Source organism: Mesoplodon mirus, assembly GCF_964341445.2.
Source record: "Mesoplodon mirus genome assembly, chromosome: 18".
Classification (NCBI taxonomy): Eukaryota; Metazoa; Chordata; class Mammalia; order Artiodactyla; family Ziphiidae; genus Mesoplodon; species Mesoplodon mirus.
Window position 1 is genome coordinate 2,864,993 of NC_138994.1, and position 27,291 is coordinate 2,892,283.

The window sequence follows — 27,291 nt, forward strand, 5'->3', positions numbered from 1 at the left end:
CAGGATTCCCCTCTCGGAGCTCTCCGAGCCGGGAGACAAAGGAAGCTGCACTGCCAAGTTGCAGATTTTGCCTCAGGCAACTAAATTTATTAGCAAGAACAGATTTCTGTCAGCCCAGCGCTGACCAACAAAGTACATCATTAATAAAGGATGACAGATCTGTCACTTAATTCAGGAAACACACCTCAAGCAGTTACAACTGAAAATAAAGCTGGATTTCTGTTTAATTTAAAAGCCTCAAAAATAACAAGCAATATGTTTTTAAACATGTAGTAGACACAACTGTCTCTTATACAATATACACTGTACACAAGTAAGGCTTGGGCTGGTTGGGGTGGGTGAGATGACGGGGGGGGATGAGGTTCAGGGTGGGAAGGTGTTTTACCTGAATCCAGGTTCGAGTTGAAATGCTGTGTCATTTAGAAAAGAGAATTACTAGAGTGAGAAAAAAACGCACATGCTCATCATTGCCCCCCAAAAACCCTAAACTAAAAGCAGGCATGGGGGAGGTGAGTAACAAGAACAGGAAGAAGGGAGCAATTAAATAAAACTTCTTTAAAGCACACACAATACACAGTGTTCATCATCGGAAGTAGAGTATAAGGCAACGTTCTCCATAGAAAAAGAGGGGAATCAGGGAGTCCGTGGGTAGCTTTACTTTTTAAATAGAAAGTTGGAATGTGCTGGAGGAGAGCTGGGGTGGGGCAGGGGCATGTGGAGTGGAGGCGGCCTCTGGAGCCTCTCCGGGGGTGGAGCTGGATGCCAGTGGTACCCTGCATGCAGGGCCCCGGGGCACCCGCGGTGGCTGAGGGGGCCAGGGAGGTGCAGGAGAGGGAGGGGCATGGCACGATGCGACTCCGGCAGTGTTTGGGGGAGGGGGGCTCACTTTGCTCCTCGATGGAGTGAAATTCATGTTTTTCCTTTGGAAATAAGGGTTCCCACTCGTCCTGGTTTAGAACGTCTCATTGGGCACGGCCACTGTCCACGGTCTGGGCAGGCCGGGAGCTTGTGGTGAGAGGGGAGGGCCGGGGCGGAGCCAAGGGGCTTCAGAAGGAGGTGAGTATGGGGGCAGTAGAGTCCCTTCCTGCGGGGACAGTCGCAGAACCGGAGGGAGGGGCGAGGGCGGGCCCAGGGCAGCCATGGGCCTTCTTTCCTCCAGGGGCCCAGGCAGGACACGGGCAGGGGTCTGCAATCCGCGAGGCCTCCCGCCTCCGTTGGCCTTACAAGTTCTTCGTGACCAGGTGGGTCTTGTAATGCTTGGTGAGGTGGTCACTCCTCATGAAGCGCTTCTGACACTGGGCGCACTCGAAGCGTTTGTCCCCTGGGAAGAGGAGATGCCTGTCACTCACGGCGCCATGCCCCGGAAAAGGAGGCGCACACGTGAGGTGTGAGGGGCACCTGTGAAGCCGTGTCACCGGCCTGCCTGCTGCTCACACAGTGCTCCCCATGATCCACTGATGGGAACCTCTGTCAGCCCTCCCCCCTCCCCCCCATCACCCTCCAGGCTACTTTGTTTCCATTCCTTGTGCCGTGCCAAACGCTGTACTTGTGCGCCTGCACCCAGGACGCTTCCCGTGTAGCCTGTCACCTACTTTCTTCTGACCTTTGTCCCTCTGACTAACCCCGGCTCAAAGTCCTCCCCCTCACAGGGAAACCCCACTCCCCTCTGACCTGCCAGACTGAGCCACACACCCGGGCTGGGTCTGCTGCTGTTCTGAGTATTTACTCTGCAGCCTGCAGAGGGTGGGCGTGACCTGCCCCGCCACGCTGGCCAGGAGCCAGAGCTTTGGGCCTCGTGTCCCCAGGCCCAGGACAGGCGTCTGCTCACTGGGGGCATCTGCCAGAACGGCAGTTCTCAAAGCATGTGCCGTGGACCACTGGAGACACCCAGGACAACCTTGGGTGGCAGATGCATGAACGATTTTCCCCTTTATAGTTCTGTATTTGTTTGCCAGTACGTTAAAACACTTAGCTATGATCCCAAGCCTGTGATGTGAAAAATAATACTGCACTGGACATAAAAGAGTAAAAATAGTGAAAAAAATAGTAAGTAAAAATGGTGAAGTGATTTAAGGAAAATCATTCGGTAAATAACAGTAGGAGAGGCAACGTGGGATAGTGACTAAGAGCGTGAACTTGGGAGCCAGAGGGCCTGGGTTGAACCAGCTCCACTAGTCACTGGCTGCGTGACCCGGCCCCCTCTCCATGCCTCAGTAAAATGGGCACAATCAAAGTACCGTCCCCATAGAGTCGTTATGAGGATTAAATTAGTTAATGGGTAGAATGCGTAGCATAGTGCCTGGCACAAGATGCCACTGATCGTTAAACAAATATGCAGCTTACGGCGGAAGTCATCAAGGCTGTGCCACGCAACCGACCTCACTTTGGGAAACACTGCAATAAAGGAAAGGCTTGCGGGACTTGCCGGCTAGTCCTGCACCCCGAGGAGACAGTCTGTAGCTCTCGCTCAGTGCTGCAGTTCCTTGGCCAGGCCAGGAGTCTCCATGTCGCTGAGGACAATGGAGTGGGGGCGGGGAGAGAGGCAGGGAGCGGAAGTGCGGAGTGGGGGGCGGGGGGGCGGGGGGCAGACCTGTGTGGGTGCGGGCGTGCCGCTGCAGCTCGTCACTCCGTGTGAACCTCTTCCCACAGAAGAACCAGTTGCAGACAAAAGGCCGCTCGCCCGTGTGCAAGCGCACGTGGGCCCGCAGCAGGGACGTCTTACGGAAAGTCTTGCCGCAGTCAGGGATGTGGCACACGTGCTTCTTCTTGCCCTGCTCTCCAGACCTGGGAATGGGGTTGAGGGTGGGGTGGAGGGAATGGGAAGCAGAGAGAGTGGGGAGGTAGAGAGATGGGGGCGGGACAGGATGGAGAGAGGATGTGGGGTCAGGTCGGAGAGCACGGAGCCACTACCTGGTCCCCTGTCTGTCTGTGACCCAGGGAGGGCTTGGGGAACAGGACACACACCACGCTGGCTGCCTGGCCCGTCTCCTCAAATCACCTCTTGTCCCCGTCCTTGCAGTTGGGACACGTGCAGGCCATGCGGCGCCGCTTCTCCCCGGGCTGGGCCTCTCCAGCCAGGGCCTGTTCCATCTGCAGCTGGATCTGGGTGGGGCTCAGCCCACTGATGGTCAGGTTATTCCCAGAAACATTCTGCACTGTCAGCTGCTGCTGCCCTGTGGGGAGGAGAGGAGCAGGGTTCAGGGTGAGGAAGCCCAAAGGGGCAGAAGAGGGAGCCTGGCCCCCTTCCTTCCTGCACATAGTAAGGTGGACAGTCACAGCAGCTACTATTTTTGAGAGCCTGCTACGTGCCAGATACCATTTTAGAGATCTTAAATGTATTCACGCACTTAAGTTTCATAACCCCATGAAAGAGGTACCATCATCCCCCTTTTACAGGTGAAGAAACGGAGGCTCAAGATCACACACGCAGAACTTGTAGAATCTGGATGGGAACCCAGTCAACTTCAGAGTCAATGCCCAGAACCACTATACTACACAGGCCACATTCACTTCCAGACGGTGCCCACGTGGGTCTTGGAGTGTTTCTCCAGAGTCTCCTCCAGCCTCAGGCCCTTGTGAGACACCAACTCTGCTCCCAGGAAAGTCTCCAGGGATGTTTGTTAACAGAGGGAGAGAGAGTTCTATGGGCTTTGGGACCAATCAAGCCCTCTAGGACTTGCATAAAGCCATCAGAGCAGGGGGAGTGCCTGTGGGTGGACTCCTCCCAGGCCACTAAACCAAATGCATAAAGTGCTGGAAATTCACTTAAGGACGAAGGGAGGAGATTCAGAGAGCTCCCACTACCTTGAAAATTGCCCTTCATCCAGCTAAAGAATGCAACGAACCATTTGTGCTAGGTACCTACAGTGTTCCTTTGATTATGTGCAAGGCCGCTTTCATACCGTAAATATCACCAAATGTTACCACTGAACTGAGAAGTGCAGCCCAAGCCAGTCCAAAGGCTCCCTCCTTTCCCTCCAACCTTAACTCAAGGCTGCCCATGCCTGGGGCCGGGGGCCTTCCCTCACCGCCAGTATTGGTGATGGTGACGGGCACACCCTGGACCTGGACACCGTTGATGTTGATGGTCTGCATGGCCTGGGCTGCCGCTGCCAGCTGGGCTGCGTTCAGGCTGATGATGCTCCCAGCAGGGGCGATCTTTGGCAGGGGACGCTCTTTCCGGAGAATCGCAGCCGAGTGCTTTTTGCTGGTCCCGCTCAGATGGGCAGCACGGGACGGAGGGCTGCTACACGTAGTGGTGGAGGTGGTCGCAGCTGTTGCTGGGGGGCCATCCTGGACAAGGACCGTCTGTACCTCACCAGAAGGTGTACGGATGTAGACCTGGGAGGGACCAGAGAGAAAAAGTCAATGCCCCCTGAGAGCCCTGGCTCCTGCCCCCCCACTTTTTTTTGCATTAAAGAATGTTTATATCATCCATTCCCTGGTATAACACTCTTGTTGTGTCCCCTGCATTGGCAGGTGGACTCCCAACCACTGCACCACCAGGGAAGCCCTCCTGCCCCCTTTCAATGCAGCATCATCTCCCTGCCCAAGGGAGAAGCGGGTGCCTTTTTGTCCACCCAAGTCTTCTCCAACTAGCCCAGGCCTACATTTGCCCACTGTTGATGTTCAAAAAAAAGCGCTGATGGCATCCCTGTACTAAGCTGACAGATGCTGTTGATTTGAAACAAAACTTTTAATTTACTTAGCATGGAAAACTATAATTCCAAATCTCCGAATTGAAGACTTAGAAGGCAGCTAAATGATGACCTCACAAAAGATGCGCTGTGAATGCTCATCAAAGAAATGAACACAGCCTTTAGGAGGCACAGTTAGTGGAGAGACTACTGTCTTTCTCCAATTTATACTAACACAGATGGAACAATGAAACACGATGCTCACTGTTGCTGAGACAGTGGGGAAATAGGCACATGCTCTTACGTCAGGGGGTGTGCAGTGGTCCAGGCTTGCTGGAGGGAAATCCGGGAATATGTGTCCGAAGCCTTTAAACATATGCATATTAGAGCCTGAGAACGAGAATGAACCGTGTGGTGCTGGCTGGGGATTAGAGGTATTGATGGAAACTCTTAGGTTTCAATATAAATAGAGAAATATAGATATAAATGTATGTATATATGTGTGTGCATGTCTGTATCTATCTTGGTATTACATATATATGTATAGGTATATTTATATATACTTCTTAACTGTGTCCACTGAGAAAGGCTGAAAGCAGCAAAACTCCAGGAGCAATGAGCTCACCTAGCACCCAGCTCTTAGCTTCTAAATCCCATGCTCCACTAAAAGAAACCAGGGCTCCTTGGAGAAATAGCTGATTCGAGGACTGTGGTCAGGGGAAGTACAAGAAGACCTTGGAACACCTCTTATACCAGAAAGTAAAGAAATGCTCAAAGAATGGTGGTGACATGTGAAAAGAACACAAGAGCCAGCTTGGAGGGGCTCCCACTGGCTAAACATAGGATAATTTGAACATCAAAATAACAATACTAATGGATTATAACTCAGTGAATAAAACAGGGACCTATGAATCCATATTGACATAAATAAACAAATGGAGAAGAAAATGATAGAATTTAAAAAACTCTTATCACATCCTCCAATAAAAGGAACTAGGATTCCTAGGACAAATGGTTGATCCCAGGACTGGGGCTGGGAAAATACAAGGAATGAAGTACTGACACCTGCTACAGCTTGGATGAACTCAGAAGACGGTGTACTAAGTGAAAGAAGCTAGCTGCAAGAGATCACCTATGGTAAGATTCCATTTACATGAAATGTCCAGAATAGGCAAATCTATAGAGACAGAAAATGGATTAGGGCTTCCCTGGTGGCGCACTGGTTAAGAATCCGCCTGCCAGTGCAGGGGACACGGGTTCGAGCCGTGGTCCAGGAAGTTCCCACATGCCGTGGAGCAACTAAGCCCGTGTGCCACCACTGCTGAGCCTGCGCTTTAGAGCCTGTGAGCCACAACTACGGAGTCCATGTGCCTAGAGCCCATGCTCCGCAACAAGAGAAGCCATCGCAGTGAGAAGCCTGTGCACCGCAACAAAGAGTAGTCCCCGCTCGCTGCAACTAGAGAAGGCCCACGTGCAGCAATGAAGACCCAACGCAGCCAAAAATGAAAAAATAAATAAATTTATTAAAAAAAAAAAAAGAAAATGGATTAGTGGTTGCCAGGGCTTGGGGCAAGGGGGAAATGAGGAGTGACCACTAAAGGGGTCTTTCTGAGGTGATGAAAATGTTCTAAAACTAGATAGTGGTGATGACTGCATAACTCCATGAGTATACTAAAACCCACCCACTGCGTTGTACACTTTAAAAGGGTAAATTTCACGCTATGCGCATTCCTCAATAAAGCTGAAAAGGGGACTTCTCTGGTGACGCAGTGGTTAAGAATCCCCTGCCAATGCAGGGGACACGGGTTAGACCCCTGGTCTGGGAAGATCCCACAACCCATGGAGCAACTAAGCCTGTGCGCCACAACTACTGAGCCCGCGTGCCACAACTACTGAAGCCCGCACGCCTAGAGCCCGTGCTCCAAAACAAGAGAAGCCACCGCAATGAGAAGCCCGCGCACAGCAACGAAGAGTAGGCCCGGCTCGCTGCAACTAGAGAAAGCCCGTGTGCAGCAACGAAGACCCAATGCAGCCAAAAATAAATAAATAAAATTTAAATAAATTTATTTTTTAAAAAAGCTGATAAGAAAAAAAAAAGAGACTGGGAGTATGTCACACAGATGCAAGAGCCAACCAGAAAGAGCTCCAAATGGCCAGAGTTGAAACAATGTGAGCAACAAAATAAATAACGCAGTATTGGATTGTAACCCAAAGTATAAAATAAATATACATGAGTCTCTACTGACATAAATACATGATCGAATAAAAAAATAAATGGTGGGATCTCCCTGGTGGCGCAGTGGTTAAGAATCCGCCTGCCAAGGCAGGGGACATGGGTTCGAGCCCTGGTCTGGGAAGATCCCATGTGCCACGGAGCAACTAAGCCCGTGCGCCACAACTCCTGAGCCTGCCTCTAGAGCCCATGAGCAACAACTACTGAGCCCACATGCTGCAACTACTAAAGCCCGCATGCCTAGAGCCCGTGCTCTGCAACGAAAGAAGCCACCGCAATGAGAAGCTCGCATACCGCAATGAAGAGCCCCCGCTCACCACAACCAGAGAAAGCCTGCGCACAGCAACGAAGACCCAACACAGCCAAAAATAAATAAATAAATTTATATAAGTAAATGAATAAATGGAAAAGAGACAAATCTTCCTTATAGAAGAATTCCAAATAATATTATATAGATACTTTCCCTTCCAGTATGTAGAGCTTAATTCTCACCCCCACTCCCACCCCTGACGATGGGAGACTTAGCAACTTACTTCCAAAGAATTGAGAAAGGGAAAAGTAGCAGCTTTGATGAATGAAGAAACCTGGCAGACACCACCTTAACCAAGTGATAACGGTTAACATCAGGGATGTTACATCATCAGAGATGTTGGGTGGACATCATGTACCCCTCATATAATGTGATGAAAAGAGGCGTTTCGCCTCCGTGGTATTCTTTCCAAAAACCCATAATCCAGCCTGGGGGATATTCTATAGGATACCTGACCAATGTGCCTCTGGTCTGTCAAGATCATGGAAAACAAAGACTAAGAAGCTATCCAACCAGAGGGGCCTGGGGAGACATGCCCACAAGTGCAATGTGGTATTTGGATGGGATCCTGGAGCAGAAAGAGGACATTAATTGATTGTGAAAGTGCAAGTGCAATGTGGTATGTGGAGACATCCAATCAAGTCTGGAGGTTAGTGAACAGTAACATGCCAATGTCAGTTTCTTAGTTTTGACACGTGTACCCTGGTATGTAAGATGTTTAACAAGGTGGTGGTGGGGGACCAGGTGAGAGGTATAAGACACTCTGTACTACCTTTGCAACCTTTCTGTAAATGTAACTTTTTTTTTTGGCCGCACAGCAAGGCATGTTGGATCTTAGTTCGCTAACCAGGGATCAAAACCAGGCCCCCTGTGCTGGAAGCGCAGCGTCTTAACCACAGGACCGCCAGGGAAGTCCCATGATAAGAGATTTTTTTAAATTAACTTTTTATTTTAGAATAAGTTACAGGAATTCCCTGGCGGTCCAGTGGTTAAGACTCTGTGCTTCCACTGCAAGGGGCCAGGGTTCGATCCCTGGTCGGGGAACTAAGATCCAACATGCCTTGCAGTCTGGCCAAAAAAAAAAAAAATCTCTATCACAGTAAAAGCTACTAAAATAAGCAGGCGAAAGTCTGATAAGGAATGAGATATTTACACAGAAACTATCTCCTAACAAAATACTAATCCATTACAAAGAGAAAAAAAGTAACTTTAAGGTGCAGAAACCTGCTAAATATCACTTTAATCATCACCAGTACTGAGACAAATCGAAACCATGCACCTCCTTTTGGGATGCAGTGAGAACACAGCGTCACTTTTGGTATTTCTGCAAAACAAAGCGTACAACTTGCATCTATCCATGAGGGAACATCACACAAACCTAAACTGAGGAACACTCTACAAAGTAACTGGCCTTTTAAAGTGTCATGGTCATGAACATCAAGTAAAGACTGAGGAACTATTCCAGGTCAAAACAGACTAAGAAGACATGACAATTAAATGGAATGTGTGATACTGGATGAGATCCTTTTGCCACAAAGGAATCATTGCGGCAAGTGATGAGCAACCTGAATGGGGTCTCTGAATTAGACGTCAGTGTGTTTCCTTGCTAATTGCCTATGTCTGAAGGTTGTGCTGTTGTCCTCCTTGCGTGTAAGAATTACACACTTTCTATAAAACATTTGGAAGTAACAGAGGCACGGTGGCAACTTACACTCAAAATGATACAGGGGGAAAAGTCACTTGTTTAAAAAAAAATTCTAGGGCTTCCGTGGTGGCGCAGTGGTTGAGAGTCCGCCTGCCGATGCAGGGGACACGGGTTCGTGCCCCGGTCCGGGAAGATCCCACATGCCGCGGAGCAGCTGGGCCCGTGAGCCATGGCCGCTGAGCCTGCGTGTCCGGAGCCTGTGCTCCGCAACGGGAGAGGCCGCAACAGTGAGAGGCCCGCGTACCACAAAAAAAAAAAAAAAAAAAAAAAAATCTACTGTGATTTTGATTGGGGTTTTTTTGTTTGTTTGTTTGTTTTTGCGGTATGTGGGCCTCTCACTGTTGTGGCCTCTCCCGTTGCGGAGCACAGGCTCCGGACGCGCAAGCTCAACGGCCATGGCTCACGGGCCCAACCACTCCGCGGCATGTGGGATCTTCCCAGACCGGGGCATGAACCCGTGTCCCCTGCATCGGCAGGCGGACTCTCAACCACTGCGCCACCAGGGAAGCCCGATTGGGGTTATTTTTGATCCTTGGATTATTTAGGACTGTGGCTCTCAGTTAAAAGCAAACAAACAAACCTCAGGTTATCTCTTAATAAATACACATCTCATCCTCAATTTTCTGGTATGTGCCCCTTTTGCAAATCATTGCTATTTTCTGCATATCTGAAGTTACCGTTACTAGAACATTTTCTTTCCCACAATGTAGAGCAGGGGTCAACACACTTTATCTGTAAAGGGCAGAGAGTAAATATTTTAGGCTACGCAGGTCATGAGGTCTCTGCCTTGTGGTGCAAAAGCCGCACAAATGGGCATGCCTGTGTTCCAATTACACTTGATTTACAAAAACAGACAGATGGGCCAGATTTGACCTCAGGGCTGAGGATTGCCAATTTCTCTGATACAGAGTATAATCCATTTTTTAAAACGTGCATTTCCTTTGACCCACTTTTAGGAATTTATTTAGCGATAAGATTAGAAACAGCCTAAATCTACAGTTGGGTAACAGACAGCACCTCCGGATACCGGAAAACTATGTCATCATTACAAAGTAATGCAGTAGCTAAACGTTTCTGCCTACGTATGCTTATTTCCTTAGGAAGACCTGGTTTTAAGCCCTGCCAGACATAGGACCTCAGGAAAGGGAGGGGAGGCACCGCGAGAGGAGCCTCAGTTCTTCACCTTTAAGGTAGGTCTGATAAGGGAGCCTCACACGTGTTGTAACAAATTACACAGTTCATAGAAAACCCCTTGGCAGTATGCAATATGCCAGAAAGGAGGAGGCACTTGAGGGCGGGCCTCAGATTTCCTGTGCATCCGTTATGTCCACAGCTCAAACTCAAGGGCACTTCTCCACCTGGGAGACTACACAACTCCCTACGGCCCTCACTCACTCTGACGCCTCGGTTTTCTCTACAGACAGCTGGACTATAAACTCCTCCATGGCAGGAGCTGGTTTTTATATTTTAAAAAATCCTTGTACAATTTTAAGTGTAGCCCCTGTCACACACAAGAGCCAGGGTGGGCCAGGGTGGAGTAGGGACAAAAGCGTAGGTCAGAAATCTGAGTTGAATCCTGGCTCTTTTGTCATTTGTCATCTGGGCTCCGTGAGAGCTGGATACCGGGTAACTTCTCTGAGTTCCAGGTTCTCCATCGTCAACATGGGCCTAATCTCTGGCATTTATTAGGCTTACACAAAGCATAAAACCTGCCCTGCAAAGCCAAATAAATTTCAGTATTACAGCACCTTAATGAACGCCAAAAATAAGTTCCTGTTGAAGTCAGCATCCCAGAAGAATCTATCCTAAAGGTCCCTGCTATGAAGCTAGGATGCTTCTTCCTAATTTTTTTTTTTTTTTTTTTTTGGTCATTAACAATGATCAGCATTTTTCTCATTGGTTTTCTTACTTTACATCAAATTCTATGGTTCTGACTAGAATTTTTTCATTCTTGCTATCATTCGGAGTATGTAATTCTAGAATAAAAAAATAAACTTTATTATTAAAAAGTATGTATCTGCCTGCTACTCATCCCCCTGCCAAAAGACTCCCATAAAGAAAGTTTCCAAAATATAGGTACGTAGGCATGTCGCGTCTGATTTCTAAAGATAAGCAGTACGTGGCCCTATGAACTGGCAGAAATGGCCACTTATTACCCACCCCAAACAGTTCTGACTCCCAACACTCAGGTCAGATGCTGATGATGCATCAGCATCATCTAGGAAAGCAAGCCCATGGGGATGGAGCATCAGCCGTTTAGAGCTGAGGAGGAGAGGGAGGCGCGTGCAGAGGGTGTGCGTGGTACCTGAGTAGGCGACGGCTCAGCAGCCTGGATCTGAAAGTTCTGGGAGGGCTTCTGGGGGACGGTGGGGAGTGTGGCGGATGCCGCCTGCACCACCCGCAGGGCCTGCTGGGGGATCTGCACTACCTGCTGCTGCTCTGCCTTGGGGGGCACCACCTGGACCTGCTGGACCACAGCGGGCTGGCCCCCACCAGGGCTCTGAACGATGAGCAGGTTGTTTCCTGCCTGGATGATGTTGTCCGCCGTGGTCTCGATCAGCACCGTCTCCACCTGTTCGGTCACGGCCACGGGGGGCTGGGAGGCAGGGAGACTCTTCTTCCTGGCTTTCTTGTTAGTCTTAGACAGCGGGGCCGGGGGGCTCTCCGTGAGGAGCTGAGCGGGGGCCCCGGTGTCGCTGGTGTTCACGAGGTTGTTGACAGGCAGAGTAAGTGTCACATTGCCCCCTCCACCTGTCAGCTTCACCACATTGGCCGCGCTCTGCACCGGAGTGGTGGTCGTACTCGACTTCTGGACAGGGGCCGGCTTGATGGGGACAGGCTTGTGACTGGATGGTGAGGGGGTGATGATGGCTTGGTTGGTGCCAGGGATGATCTGGATCTGGTTGGTGAGATTGGGCTGTACCTGGATGGTCTGAGAATTGCTCGCCTGAATCTGAGGGACCGCCTGGTACTGGATACTGGTATTCGATCGCGTCCCTTTGTTGATCATGGTTGGGTTCTGGATAGCGAACACCAGCTGCCCACCAGGATAGGACGCGCTCAGCTGTGACCCCTGAATCTGAAGTATGTTTCCTTTGGAGGACAAGATTCCAAAGCTATTCTTGCCGGGACTGAGAGGGAGAGGGGCAGGTTTGATAGGGACGAGTTTCCGTGGTGCGGGCTGCGGGGGAGCAGGAGGCGTCACTGCAGCTTCAACAGCCGGAGGGCCAATTTTGCTGCATGTTGCAGCAAGCAGGGCTAAGGGAGAAGGCTGGGAGTCCTGCAAAACACCACGTGGAGAAAAGGAGTGAGACAGGAGGTCTGCTGCCCAGCCGCCCCGCCCTTTAAGGTCCTCTCCTCTTCGCAGGCTCCTCCCCACCGGCGGTCAGGGAGCCAGCATCCCCTCCGGGCAGTGGCCCCTGTGTCCCCTTCCCCGCTGGTTTCTCCATTGAGAAATTAAGGGAGAAAGGGTGAGAAATGTCGTTCTCAGGAAGGAGCTCCCCAGAAGCACCCCTTGACAGGGTGAACGAACACCATGGGCTGACCGCTTACTCCCCACTGGCCTATTAGTGTCTAATGGGGACACGGAATCAACCTCAGCTTATAGATGCAGCTCCATTAGCCCACCTTCCTGAGTCATCAAGTGAGGAAGGACTGAGGAAGGGAGGGGGACAGGAGGAACAAACCCTTTGGAAGAGTGTTTTCCAGTGCTTGGGACATGACTTTTTCGATCAAGGAGGGCTGTTCTTTGGAAGCTACAAGGAAAGAGCCTCCAGGGTGCGGGGACACAGTCTCTGTTTTCCTTTTATGGCCAGTAGGGTCTGGAGGAAAGGACTTGAGTTTCATCCTGCTTTTCCCCCTGACTCAACTGTGGCACCTTAGATGAGTGGCCCTAGTTTCTTAGTTCAGAAAAAGTGGAAAACTGAACCCTCCCTGGTCTCATTGCCTCGGGGAGTTATAGTTAGCCAGGGCAGAGCTCAGTTGCGGTCTCATGTCAGCTTCAGTGGATCCTTCCAGGCTGATGCAGCCCCCCACCCTCAAAGCCCACTGCCCACTCGCCTGGGTGGTGGCGGCGGCAGGCTGCAGGTAGTCACTGGGACTGACAGCGGCAGTGGCAGCCATGCTGGTCTGTGGATCTGTTGGAAGAAAAGAGATGGAGTGATACCCGTGATGCCCGAAAAGAACCCAAGTCCCCTTGCCTCAGATTTTCTTTTTGCCTCTGTTTGGGCTGCTTCCCCATGAGAGGTTAATGACCTTTCCCCACACTTCCCCACTCAAGGTTAGCAGCCCTACAACTCTTTCAGTAGATGTCCTTCTCCCGTTCTCAGACTCAGCCACCTGAGGCTGTGAGGATAGCTGGTCCTGCCTCTATCGGACCGTCTCCTCCAACCATCATAAGGTCTAGGATAACGTGAAGATGCTGAGATTATAATAACACTGGCTTCAGTAACTACGCTGTGCCACCCAATGGAGCCCTCTCTGCCGCGTACTGCTGACTCTCCCCAGCTAGACTGGAACCCCTATACGGTGGGCGGGGGAAGCCCCCAGCTAATCCTGTGGCTCTGACCCAGGCTTCCTGCTCACTCCTGCTGTAGCCAGATGCCAAGCCAGCCTGGGAAAGAAGCATCTCGGGGCCAGGATCCCTGTCAAGGAGGACACACCCACTCCATGCAAAGGTCTTGAGCGCTTTATGCTCAGCCTTCACCACATAAGCACAATGGCCCAGGTATAGATTATATATAGCACACAGGGAATTACTTTAAATGAATTTACAGTTTTACATAGGACAATAGGCATGGCCCCATAGGTATCCCCGAGATTAGGAGAGCTAATAACTGAATATAATGAGAATGAAAATAAATCCTATTTTTCCTTAAATGTGTATATATTTCTACATATGAATACAGCAGGAAAAAGTCTAAAAAAAAGGGGGGTGCTAAAATGTTAAAAGCCATTATCTCCTGGTGGTAGATTTTTTTCTTCACTTAAAGAATTTTTCCCTCTGTTTTTCTGTATTTTCTCATTTTCCCCACAACGAATACACTCTACTGAACTTGTTTTAAATAAAGGAAAATAAAGAACGTTGAGGAAGTAATGAAAGGAATCTCTACTCTGAACTTAAGTCTGATCTAAGAGAAATACAAGTAAAATGGAAATCAGGAGAATTTGGGGGGAAAGGATCTAAGCCATCTTATAATTTATAAATCACTAAGGAAAAGAACACCAGGCAGAGAGTCAGACTTGTATCTTAGACCTTTGGAAAGTAGATTTCAGGAGGTACGGAGACAAGAAGGGTATTACTCAGAGACTGGAAGAGGCAGGATGACTCAGGCATGGAGCCCCTGCTGGGCATCTGGCAGGAGGAAGACAGAGGTCAGGAAGAAGGTAGAACCACTCACATTTCAGCTGCCTCTGGCTTCTCTCTTTGGGGGAATGATTCTTAAATGGGAAAGGTAAAGAAAAGGTAAAGCGGGAACTGCAGCCCAGGACAGGTGAGTACAGTAGGTTCATCAAAGCCTTAAATGGCTTCCAGGCCCTAAGGCCCCATGAACTGCACTCCAGAGTAGGGAGACACTTTGCAGGCACACTTGCAAACTGTTTGAGGAGCCAGAGGGGAGCTCTGGGCAAAATCATATATGTGGATCCTGAAATATTACAGACACTGATCCTTAGCAAAATCCTAGAACAAATGACTGAACAACAACTACAATTACTGAGGTAAAGGAAGCAGTGATCACAAAGAATAAACGTGGGGTTGCCAAAAACAAGTCATGCTGAACAAACCTGTTTCTTTTTGGGGGGTTTTGGTTGGCTACATCAAGAGAATGGTATACACTGTGTACTTCATAACAACAAGGCATCTGACTGGAATTTTCATAGTATTCCTAGGAACGAGAAGGAAAAGAGCTGCAGGCAGGAATGACAGTCTGGTTTGGGGGCTAAGCTGAACGTGCCTCCACCTAAGTGCTGAGACCCAGGCCATCCTGAGCAGTTTGCTGCCACGACATCAACCAGGGTCTCAAACTACGGGTGCCTGCCAGGACCAGGACATGCAGGCTTCTCCTGGGAGGTTCGTGCTTTCTCTACCAGAATGTTTTATTCTTGTGTTTTCACCGTGATGATCATCTTTTAAAAATGAACACATGCTACAGATCGCTGGGTGACTGCTGCTTAACCAAGATTTGCACATTTCTGGGCCCGTGTGTGTGTTTACAAGTGTACTGGTACCAAGTGGCACCACGCTAACTACATGGGCTAATTAAGACAACTCAATTCTGCACATGTACTTCATGATACATCTGTGCAAAGTGAGCAGTGACGGCTCTTCAGAAGCCTGGAAAGACCATGCTGCTGGGCACCAGACACTGCAGGGTGGGCATGCGGAACTCAAGGAGCCCGGGTGTCAGGTCTGTGCTGCGCTTACACTGACACAGCAGCAATTTGGGTTCAGTCAACCGTTTTCCTCCCAAAATGATGTTGTTGATTTGAGTTGTATTGGCTTTTCTGTAGTTATTTAATTAAATTGTACAGGAACTAGATCTATGAGTTGATAAACAGATTTATGTGATACATAATTAAGGCTGCAGCCTTATAATGAAAACAGTCTAAGTTGACTGAAAAACATTTTCCCTGCAGAGCAGTATTCAAACTATTGAGACCATGAACCACAGTCATAAAAACAATTTACATCAAGACCCAGTGTTCGCATATGCACCCCCCCACACACACTTCCCTGTCCTGTGCTGATGTAATAAGAATTTCCTGAAACAAAATTTGCCCTTGCTACATGTCATGGGCTTTGGTATTTTTCTACTCTATTTCATTTTTTAAAATGCCGGTTGTGACTCACTAAATTGGTTTTGTGCCCTACAGGCTGGAAAACGCGGCTTCAAAGCAGTCTCTCCACCACCCAAGTTTGGGAAACCATGCAAAAGACCTAGAAGGCAAATTAACTTTATGGATGTCACAAAGCTGAGGACTGTAAACACAATGGGTGTCTGTTATTAGGGCTCAAAGAGATCTTAAAAAACTGGTATGTGCAGTGCTTAAGAGCGTGAGGCTCCAGACCGAAGTGAGAATGCAGACTGTGGGATGGCTGGGGCATTCCTCTCCCAGCCTCAGTGCACCGTCTGTAAAGCAGAGGTAATGTCACCCTTACAGGATTCTAGGAGGCGTCAGCAATATGAAAAACACTGAGCACACAGGGGGTTGTCAATAAATGGTGGTTTAAACTTTGAAGCTGAGTAAACACTGCGCTTGGGTTAAGCAAAAAAAAAAAAAAAAAATCACATGCATATAGGACAGGAAGACAGAGCTTAACAGCGATTCTCATGAGAAAAAGCCCCAGTGGTTTTGACTCAAAGTTAAATGGGAAGCAGTTAGAATCTAGATGTGGTGGCCGAAAAAGCTCCTGCAATCTTGGACTGAATTTCCAAAAGTTCAATTATAGAAGAAAATAATAGTCCTCATCTGCTCTGCACTCGGGCCCCATCTGGAGTGTCAGGTTCCGTCCTGAGGGACATTTTGAAAGGGGGATTTTCAAATGGAGCTCGTTCAGAGGAGGGCAGCCGTGGTGGTGACCAGGACACCAGAGGAGCGATACCCACCAGGGTGTTTATTCCATACATGTGTTCAATGGGTAGACTTTGTGGTGGAAATTTCGGTTTATTAGAGGGGACAACTTTCAAAAGATGGAGTCAGTTGCCTCCTGAGGTAACGTTCTCCCTCCTCTGGAATCATTTAGCCATAGGCAGGATGTGTGTCTCTGTCAGAGATGGGATGTCTAGATGTGGTGGGGGGGGAGTTGGACTAAATGATCTTGTTTGAGAATTTAAACTTGTTTATAATCCTCCAACCATGTTGCCGATAAAAATACAGGATGAGTTAGCTGCTGGCAGGGCTGGAAAGGGAAGGCAGGGGCTCTCCCAGGAGGCTCCCCTGGGCTTAGGTTCACTTAGCTAAAAATGGTGAATGACTCTCCCTCTGACATCCCCTGTTTTATGAAACTGAAGGACACTAGAACAGGACAGAGTGCAAACAAAATGAAAACTGGCCCAGTGCTTATTCACCTCCCTTTCCCATCTCCCTCTCTCCCCCTGCAGTCATTATCACCCTGGACTCAAACTGTCTGGATACTGGGCTGGGCTAAGAGGCTCTTCACTTAATAAGTTACAGCAGAGTCTTGACGCCCTTGCAGACTGTGGGCGCTCCACCCACACCGTCTTGGTTGGTTTCATTTGCCTTCCCCGCTGGCCCCTGAAATACTCCTCCAGATCTCAAACCAGTGGTTTTAAGTATCTCTCCTAGAGTCACTCAGAGTTTTGTGGCCCCTGGGCTGTGGACCTGGGCAACCAAAACAGCGACTAATCTCCCTGCCACTGCAGAATTATATCCTGGGATTACCCATGAAAGGGAAAAGCAGCATTTCCAGTTGGTGTTTGGAAATGAACAGTGGTTAAGAAGTAGCACAGATGCCTAACTGCAGGACTATATTCAAAGATACTTTAGAACCTCGTTAATTTGGAGCCTTATATTTAAAATGTATAATTTGGACATAAACTGTGCTTAGCTTTTCCTTCATACTATTCAAAGCGAGGTTAAATAGTGTATGAAGCCTGCAAAGGGACTCTAAGGCATAGTTAGGGAACTGTTTTATACCACTGCCACTGTTTCAATCGTACCATTTGCTTTTAACAGCAGTTTATATCTGCTCACTGAAACCTACATTTAGCAAGGTTGGTGAGTGGGGTTATTGCATATTCTTGGAAGAAAAGGCTGCACTTCCTTCAGAGTGCTATCATTCAGACTTTCATTAATTTGGCTTGGCTAAAACTTTCTCAGCAGTCCCCTGGCTCGTGAAGTTTTACGGTGATTTACTACATAAGCCATAGTAGCTCTCTTAGGCTCCAAGGAAAATTTCCAAGGCCATCAAACAAGGCTTCCAGACAGGGGTTGGGGGGGTGTCCAGTGCCTGAAAGGACCACACCTGACTTTCCTTTTCCCCATGCTGGAAGCCAACTTAATTCCAAAACCAGGGGAGAAGCATCCCCGAGTGTCCCGGCTCTTGCTGTACATACAGATCGTTCATCTCCACCTGCGTCCCTCCAGCTACAGCTTCCTCCCTTCTCGGCCAAACTTAGTGGAAAAGCTGCCAGCACTTTGCTGCCCCCTCCCCTCTCACCTGGACTTTCACCCCAGCTCTCTACTGACACTGCACTTGCCCAGGTCATGAGGGACCTCCTCAATGTTAAATCCAACTGACCCCCTTCAGCAGTTTCTGACCCGTGGACGATTCCCTCCTCTTTGAAATCCTCATGGATTTTTGCCTACCTCTCCGGCCACCTCTTCCCTTTGTGGGCTCCTCTTCCTTTTGCCACCCCTGCAATACGGATGCTCCTCAACATCATCTTTCTCACCCAACACCCATTCCATGAGTGACTGTGCCCACTCACATGGCTTCAGGTACCTTCCACAGGCTGACGACTCCCAGGTCTATGAATTGCCTACATCTGCCCTCTGAGTGGCGAACCAGTACATCCAGCCCTCTGTGGGCCTTCCACTTGGGCTGGCCACAGAACTTCCAACACTGAGCTGTCACCTTTGCCCATCCTCTCCCCAGCTTTCTCACCCCCAGCCCCCACGGGCCTCCTTCCAGATCCTTGAAGAGCCTCCATCTCTGCCGCTGCCCTTTCCTTGCTTAGAGCTCTCTTCTTCTCTCTTCACTAGCTAACACCTATTCACCCTTCAGGTCTCAGGCAGGTTCCCCCCCCCCCCCACCGAGAGCCCACTATGTAACGTAACAGGTATGTCATTTCCTCAGAGAGGCCTTCCAGGACCCCTGCGATGAGGTTAACTCCTCTGCTAACTCACCACCCATTAAATAATCCTGGGCTGGGACTTCCCTGGTGGCGCAGTGGTTAAGAATCTGCCTGCCAATGCAGGGGACACGGGTTCAAGCCCTGGTCCGGGAAGATCCCACATGCCGCGGAGCAACTAAGCCCGTACACCACAACTACTGAGCCTGCGCTCTAGAGCCCGTGAGCCACAACTACTGAGCCTGTGTGCCACAACTACTGAAGCCCGTGTGCCTAGAGCCTGTGCTCTACAACAAGAGAAGCCACTGCAATGAGAGGCCCGCGCACCGCAACCAAGGGTAGCCCCTGCTCCCCGCAACTAGAAAAAGCCCGCGCGCAGCAACGAAGACCCAAAGCAGCCCCCCAAAATAAATAATTAAATTTAAAAAAATAATAATAATCATGGGCTTCATGTCTCTCTTCCACACTCATGGAAGGGTGGCCCAGGTCTGTCTTCACCGCTGAACTGCTACATCAAGCCTAACACAGCACAGCGACACTTCAGTGCCTGCAGGCTGAACGAATGATGAACATTTTTGGTGAAACCAGCCTCTCAATCACAAGGAAACCTGAACGCCATCCTCATCACCGTTCAGTCGTCAAGTCCTCCTGGGTCTACCTCCTAAATACAAACCTCTCTCCATCTGCATTATGCTGGCCTTAACCACCTTCGGCCCAAAGCCTTCAAAATGGCTTCCCAGCCTCTGGCCTAGCCACCTCCAATCCAGCCTCCACCGTCTGGTCTGAAGACTCTTTTAAAATGTAAATCCCACACAGTTACTCCCCAGATTAAATCCTTCAGTAGCTTCCAAAGGATTTTAAGATAAGCTTATAAAGGCCAAAACAAGCCACCCCCTCCCTCCCTGCACCTCCCCCTCTCCTACTTTATCTCTCGCCCTTCCAACTCTCAGAACAAACACTTCAGGTTTTTCCATTTCTGGAACTACAGCCTCTCTCACTCGGAGCCTAAGCACACTTGCTCCCATTTGTCTGGCCAACTCCGGTCCCTCTTCAGAGCTCATTTATAACTCTCCTGACATCTTCCCTCCTGCTCCCCAAGTCTGGGGCAAGTGCCCCTGCTCTGTGCCAGTGTATATGCCCCACGGCACCCCTCACAGAACTCCCCCCACCCCCCATCACGGAGCAGGGAGTGCAGCTCTGTTCTAGGGCTCTTTCCATAGGCTGACTCGGGGAGCAAGCACCACGTAACAGGAAGAGGCCTCAGGTGGGACCCCGGAGCCCTGGCCATCAGACTACGGGCTGTTCCACTGGTCTTTCACCTGAGAATACTACTCTTGAGACAGGGGCTGAGAGAGAAGGTATCCAAAGAAATACCACAACAGCAGGCTCTGGGAAAGAACTTGGCTCAAACTCCACAGCCAGGCCTGGGGGTACTAGGTAGGTTTTTATTGCCTCGTGGGGTCCTACCACCCTGGCTATAGCCATCTTGGCTGTCTGCTACGGTATTTCCCCTGGAGGAATTTCACTCTGTGTAGACAGTTCTCCTGCTGGCTATTTTGGTCAGCTCAGTTGGGCCTGAAGCCAACAAAACCGTTCCTAAGCCCAGTCGTCTCCAGTTGCCTAGCCTGGAAGAATTCAGAGCTGGTGAGGGAAAAGCAAGCCACAGCTGGTTTTAGAGAACAAAGTTGGACCTCAAAGGGAGCTGACAAATGGGCTTAGAGAATCAGCTTAGCTGGAGAAAGGATCAAGAAAGACTCCAAACTGCTCTGAGCCTTTCTGAGAAGCAAATCTCCAACAACTATAATAACCATATAAATAGCTCCTAACAGTAAAAGGAATTTCATTGACTTTTCATGAAATGAGAAGTTCTGGGTGTGGCTAATGCCACAGGCTAAAGAATGGAGATCTTGTCTCCACCCAGTTATTGAGCCATCCTGTCTTCCCTGTTCCCACCTTTGACCCCAGCCTCAGCCCATGACCCTGATGTGAGTCCACAATTTCATCAAGAAGTTAAAATTCCCTTTATAAGCCAAGATCCATTATTTCTCTCCTTTTCAAGAAAAACTCCTTGCAAGAGTCACCCATACTTGCTGTCCCTCATTTCTCTCCTGCTAGTCTTTCTTGAACCTGTTCCAGCCAGCTGGCCCCCTCCCATCCACACCACAAACACTGCTCCCACGACCAGTGACCTCCACGTTGCCAAGTTCGATGGTTAATTCTTAGACCTCAGCTGGTGTTGATCTGACAGCTGGCCCCTATTTTTTTTTATTTTATTTTTTTGCGGTACGCGGGCCTCTCACTGTTGTGGCCTCTCCCATTGCGGAGCACAGGCTCCGGACGCGCAGGCTCAGCGGCCATGGCTCACGGGCCCAGCGGCTCCGCGGCTCGTGGGATGTGGGATCTTCCCGGACCGGGGCACGAACCCATGTCCCCTGCATTGGCAGGCGGACTCTCAACCACTGTGCCACCAGGGAAGCCCCGGCGCCTCTTATCTTGAAACACTTTCTTCACTTGGCTTGTAGGGTGGCCTCCTACCTCTCCAGCTGCTTCTTCTAAGACTCCTTTGCTGGGTCCTTGTCTCAAACTCTAAATGGTTGGGCTGCGCCACGGCTCAGTCTTGGAACCTATTTTTCTTCTGTCTACACCTGTTTGCTGGGGGATTTCATCTAGTCTCAGAGCTTTAGAAACCAATAATATATATAGGTTCTATATAATGACGACTCACAAACTTGTATCTTCAGACTTGTATATCTCACTGCCTACTGACATCTCCACTTGGATGTACTAATAAGCAACTCAAATCTACCTAGCCCCAAACAGAGCTCCTGTTATCTCCCTAATTCTGTGCCTTCTTCTGACTTCCCCACGGCAGTGAACAGAACTCCATCCTTTCAGCTGTTCGGCCCCAAAACCTTGGGATCCGTCCTCAACCCTTCTTTTTTCCACTCTACGCTTGTCAGTCAACACTTTCGGCTCTACCCTCAAAATATGTTCAGAATCTGACTGCTTTCACAACCGCTTCTTGTTAACACCCAGGTTCACGTCCCCATCGTCTCTCACTTGGATAACTGCGGAAGCCTCCTAGCTGGGCGTCTGACCTTGTCCCTGCTGGTTTATTCTCAACAGCATCCAGAGATCCATCAAACGTAAATGAAATCATGTTACTCCTCTGCTCAGAGCCCCCAGTACATTCCATCTCCCAGTCAAAGTCCACACCATGACACATAAGGGGCCCATGTGACCTCTCTGACTTCTCCCCGTCACTCTCCCTCATTCACCGCTTCAGCCACGCTGGCCTCCCTGCTGTTCCTGAACAGGCCAGGTACGGCCCCTCTTCGGGGACTTTGTACTTGCTGTTCTCTCTGCTTGAGTTCTCACCAGCCCCTCCCCAGACTGAGCCTGGCTCAATCCCTCCTTTCCCTCAGGGTTTCACTCAGACTCCCCTCCCGGACCACCCTATGTAAACCGCTCCTCTCACTTCTCCCGTCCTCTATTTGGTTTTTCCCCTTAGCACTTCTCATTGTCTAGTATCTACTAGTTAGCCTTATTGTCTCCCACTAAGATGTAAGCTTCCTAAAGGCAGGGACTTCTCTCTGCCTTACTTAGTGATGCACCCCCCACCCGCCCACCCCACAACCTGGCACACAGCAAGTGCCTGATATATGCTTGTTGAGTGCATAAATGAATGAATCCTGGAGGCTGCAGAGCGGGAGAGCCTGAGTAGAATTTAAGAACCAAAGGAGAAAACCTGCAGACTTGCATATCCTGGCACTAGGCTGGGGTCCACTCACCAGGTCAGCTCTGCCGATCCAGTCCCAGAAGGAACTCAACCTTGCTAGTCACCTCACACGAGGACAAGAGCCTGTGCGTGGACCAGCACGGTCCGGTCTTTCTCCTGGACAGAACTCTCAAAGCACATACCTCATCACCACACACCGGGCACCACATCTCAATGCTTCTTTCAACTAACAAGTACTGGGAAGAAGTTCTTTTCCGAGTGAGTTAAGACAACGTGCATGCCTGCTGTCTGAATACCTCTTACGTGTCTCCACCCTGAATCTCTCTCCTGAAAACACGACCGTGTTGTTGCTAGTTTGCATCCTATCAGACTGGAAGGGACCCTGGAGAAGTGAGTGGGGACTCGGGGCAGCCAGCAGGGGATGGTGAGAACTCTTCACTCTGACAGAAGCAGTCCCAGGAGATGGTACAAAAATACTGGGCCTCAGAAACAGGAGGAAAAACAGGAGAAAAAAAACCCAACACATACTTCCCCCCCCTAAAGAACATCATTAGGTACAAACGCGTGCTCTCTGCTTTATTTGTGAGTCACTTCACACATTCATCCGGGGCTACGATCGGTTCTGAAATGAGTAGTGACTTCATTTCCCCTGGGACGAGAGGGCTGGCTCACCGTTTACTTTTCTGATGGCTGGGAAATGTTTTGGTCTGTTCTGAGGCTAGTCTGAGAAGACTCCCAGTTAGACACTGGCCAGGGGCAGAAATAGTCCACATCCAATCACGTGGCCCTGCCTGCTGTCTTTCACTGCCTATTTACACCCTCTGAAAGGCAGCTTTGTGATTCCACCAAGTCCCCTAGGAGAGGTAACAAACACCCCAAAGAGGAAGCTCTGGAGAGAGGACATTTGGGAGTGTGGAGGCCAGTGCCTGCTGGTTCCTGAGCCATTTTCCCTGCATGGCTGAGACGAAGACACCACCTAACAGCCTAAATCACAGCATGGGGACAAACACTTCTCAGTGTGGTGGTGCTTCTGGCTAGGGACAGCATGCACTTCCGATGCTGAAACAAACTATAGCTCGGGGAAATGGCCAACGGAAGGATTCAAACAGCTGGGTCTGCAAGCACGTTCTTCCTGGGACCCAGACAGCCCTGACGTCTCAACACAGCTCGGAGCTGCTCACAGAGGGTAAACTGAGAAGCAGCAAAACAGGGCACTTAGCCCTTTAGACTCCGCTGCTCCTGAGTGGAGCTCATCTCCCAGGAGCACGCGAGCTCGAAGCCCATCCTGATGAGAAGCAATCCGCTATGCTAGTGGCGGCCTCAGAGCATCCGCAAAGAGTGCGACCTAGGCGTGCAGTGGCAGTGGTAGCGTCCCTCAGGCTGCCAGTGCTGACTCAGCCTGCTCCTGGGCTCTCCTCTCAGCCTCGAGTGAGGCAGTGGGAATCTCAGTCGTCCGTTCTGGAATCCCGTCCACTGGAACACATCAACCAGTACTACCTGGGAACACCTCCGCAAGGGCAATCTCGGATCTCCTTCCGACTCGAGCTGACAGTGCCCTTGAGTTAGGAATGCCCCATGTTTTTACCCACTTCATTCATCTTTCCACCCAGCTCCAAGAGATAACTGACAGCAAAGTGAGACCTCCTCACCCTGAGGTCTCCTAAGAGAATGCTGCTAGCCAAAAAAAGAGCTGATAACCGAGGAGGTAGTTCTTCAGAGAGAAAGAGACCTTCAACTATGTTCAGAAATATAAAGATCTAAGTGCTGGCGCTATGAAGGAAGAAATAAAGAGCAAAGCTTTTTCCCCTTCCTTCAACAGAAGGAAGTCACAAGAGGAGTTGCACGTGGATCCAAACAAAAGCAAAGCAAAAACATCAACACATGTACTCCATAATGGTGTCCATTTCTCAGCCCACCTTGGCTTCCAGCCCACCATGGAAGCCAAGTGTCCTGGCTTAGAACTTGCTGGGAAGACGTTCACAAATCCAGTTAAGCTGCTCAAAGGGACACTCCAGATGTATCACCCAATACACTAATAAGAAAATACTGGTGGGAGGGAGGGAGATGCATGAGGGAAGGGATGTGGGAACAGATGTATATGTATGACTGATTCACTTTGTTATAAAGCAGAAACTAATAAAAAAAATAATAAATTAAAAAAAAAAAAAAAAGAAAATACTGGAGTTTCTCCAAATAGATTTTGCTCTAAGTCTGCAGCCCACGAGGTTTCAGATTGGACAACGTAATCATTTAAACTCAGAAGTGTTCCCATCTCTACACTTTCTGATACTCTACACGCCCAGTGTTTCTCTGCATCTTTAATTCTGTGGCTATTGTTCCATCTCCTCCAAAATAATTCCTAAGTTTTTCAATCTTTGGAAGTAAGGCTTCCAATTTGTGTGTCTACAGAGAAGGGGTAAAGGTAAGTCTTAGAAGAACATGCTACATTTCCATCATATAGATGGGAGTGGGCAAGGTCTAGAAGACTGCTAAACCCAAGCCAATACCAGGGTCTACTGGTTAGCTGCAACAAGCTTAAATGTTTTCAGAAAGGCCCTGGTTGGGCAATACTTGCGTAAAGCAAGCTTGGGAATGATCACATACCTACAGCAAAACTGTTTAGGGTACAAGAGACTATGCAACTTCTCTGAAAGGCTGCTATTCATCAACAGAAGAACTAGAAATTTCAAGGCCGAAGATATCAAAATGAACTGTCCTCTCTGCTGTTATGCCATGAGGCTCCTTCCCCCAGGCATTTGCCACCATCTTCTTAAAGCTTCTTCTCTCCTCTGACGAACCTCCAGAGGCCCAAACTTAATAGAATCTGAGAGAAAAGAGCCTGCCAGTCTATGTGCTGTCAACAGTGAGGCCAAACTCTTCCTCCTGGAGTCAGTTCTCCCTGCTGAGCAGTCAGGTGACGCTCCAATTATGAACTAACTCTACTTGGGTCTCCTTGGCAAAGAGACTGTGTCTTTAGCAGCCTAGCTCAGGGGGCTCGTAATTATGTCAGAGCAGCTTTTTTTTTTTTCTTCTATTTTTTTTTTTGTTGTTGTTGCTGCTTTTAAACAAAGAGGTTAAGCCTCTGTACAACCAAGTGGAAGAACCAGAATTAGAAAACTTACCAATCGCCCCAGCCAATGAGAATCCATTTCCAACAGGTATTAATGCCTGTTAGAAGCCACTGGAACAATGACATCACCAGCCCAATTGATAGGTTGTCTGACAGATTCGCCCCCTTCATCGCACACAAGAATTTAAAACAAAACAAGACACTGCAGTTATATTCATTATTGCAGACACCGGGTTTGTGTTATCAAATCAAAATTACTCCTGTGGTGTGGACTCCACCATCATTCCCTTCAAAGCCTAACTGTGAGCTGGCCAACACCCTAAACTTTCTAGCCCAAAAACTCTTATCCAAAATACCAACTCAACACTTAGCCCTCCACTGTGATACTTAATGCCTTCTGGGGTACAGCATGCAAGTTTTAGACAGTGCATGCCAGTGTACCTTGCAACAATCATCACCCTTCTATCTGCAACGAAACCCATGTAATGGGGGACCATGGGCCAATTGTTTAAAGCAGAACTACCGGCTCCTCCCTCCCTTTCTCTAAGAAAACAAATAAGTGAGCAAGAAGTAGCCTCAGAAGAAACAAACTTCGGGAGAATGTGCACTGAGAAAAGCCAGACTGAGTCCCTCTGGATCAAGTTAATTAAGAAACAATTAGACATGACAGTATATTGGAATCAAAACCAAGGAATGAAGTGAGGACAAGTTTCTCAATTGCCCAGAGAAGATGCAGCTCCTTTTCATCTAAAATTAGAAAGCCACCAGGAACATAAGCCAAGAAGCATGGGTAGGAGGCTGAGAACCGTAATGGGGACGAAGGTGGGGTGGAGGAAGAAAGTAAGTATCCATTTTGTTTTATTTCTTCTGTCATCCCTTAGGTTTGCTCCTGGCCTTTGGGATTCAGCAGTCCCCTCCCTCCCCCGCCCGGGATGTCTGGTAACAGGCTGGGAACTCTGTCAACAAGTTCTTAAACGTTTCACAATTCTGCAAAGAGCTGGCAGATAATCTAGTTGGAGGTTCAAGGATGCAAGTGAAAATATTAAGAGGTTTCTGCCCACTCCGCAGTCTCAGGCGAGAGGTCATCTGCCTAGGGAGTGCCCCCGTGTCCTGACACCATCTCTCGACTGGGATACATCGCTAACTAGGTTGGCTTCCACACCCAGCAGTGCCCATGTGGTTGGCGCCGTCGGAATTTCAAGCATTCCCCCGCCCCTCTCTGCACACGGGAGAACCTTGAATTGCGGATGGGCACCTAGAGTTAGAATGCAAGAGGGTCCCCGAACACAGAACAAGCGCACAGGACGTCGACCGCCTCCTCAGAGCAGACCCAGGCAACGTCCCCGGGCCTGGTAGCGCTCACGCGGGTCGGCCACCGGGCGGAGGGGGTGCCAGGCCCGCCCCGGGTGCCCGCTCCTCTCGCCAGCCCCCGGAAGCGCCGCCCTCCAGCCCAGCGGGCTCGGAGGGGGCGGGGAGTCGAACGCCCCCTTCCGGGTGCCTCCGCCTGGCTGGCCAGCCCCGCTCCTCCTCCGGGCGGGAATCCTCCCTCCCCGCCCCTCCCGGAGCCGGGCCCCGGCGCCAGGCCCGGCCCCAGGGGGGAACCCCCAGCCCCGGCTCCTCCTCCCTGCGGCTTCTGCCCGTCTTCCCGACCCTTGAGAGCCGGGAAGACCCCGCCGGCAGCGGCCAGGACCCACCGCTCATTACGACATCTTCCTCCCTGGCCTCCGCCGCCTCCGCCGCCACCGAGAGCCTGACACCGCCCGCTTAGCACCCGCCAATCCC

General features: G+C 49.7%; 1 protein-coding gene across 1 annotated transcript; it reads right to left on the bottom strand.

The window, feature by feature from the left end:
- Positions 1 to 27,291, bottom strand: SP2 (Sp2 transcription factor). The gene is made up of 7 exons (XM_082605447.1): positions 27,204 to 27,291; positions 12,945 to 13,021; positions 11,191 to 12,165; positions 4,029 to 4,341; positions 2,999 to 3,173; positions 2,591 to 2,784; positions 1 to 1,321 (listed from the first exon to the last, which is right to left on the bottom strand). The coding sequence occupies exons 1-7, from the start codon at positions 27,208 to 27,210 to the stop codon at positions 1,221 to 1,223; spliced, it is 1,842 nt and encodes a 613-aa protein (XP_082461573.1). The 5' UTR covers positions 27,211 to 27,291; the 3' UTR covers positions 1 to 1,220.

Coding starts and splice junctions, on each gene's coding strand:
- SP2 (XM_082605447.1), bottom strand. Junction 4,342..11,190: donor CTGAGCCGTCGCCTACTCAG/GTACCACGCACA, acceptor GGTCCCTCCCAG/GTCTACATCCGTACACCTTC. Junction 2,785..2,998: donor TGCAAGGACGGGGACAAGAG/GTGATTTGAGGA, acceptor CCCCATTCCCAG/GTCTGGAGAGCAGGGCAAGA.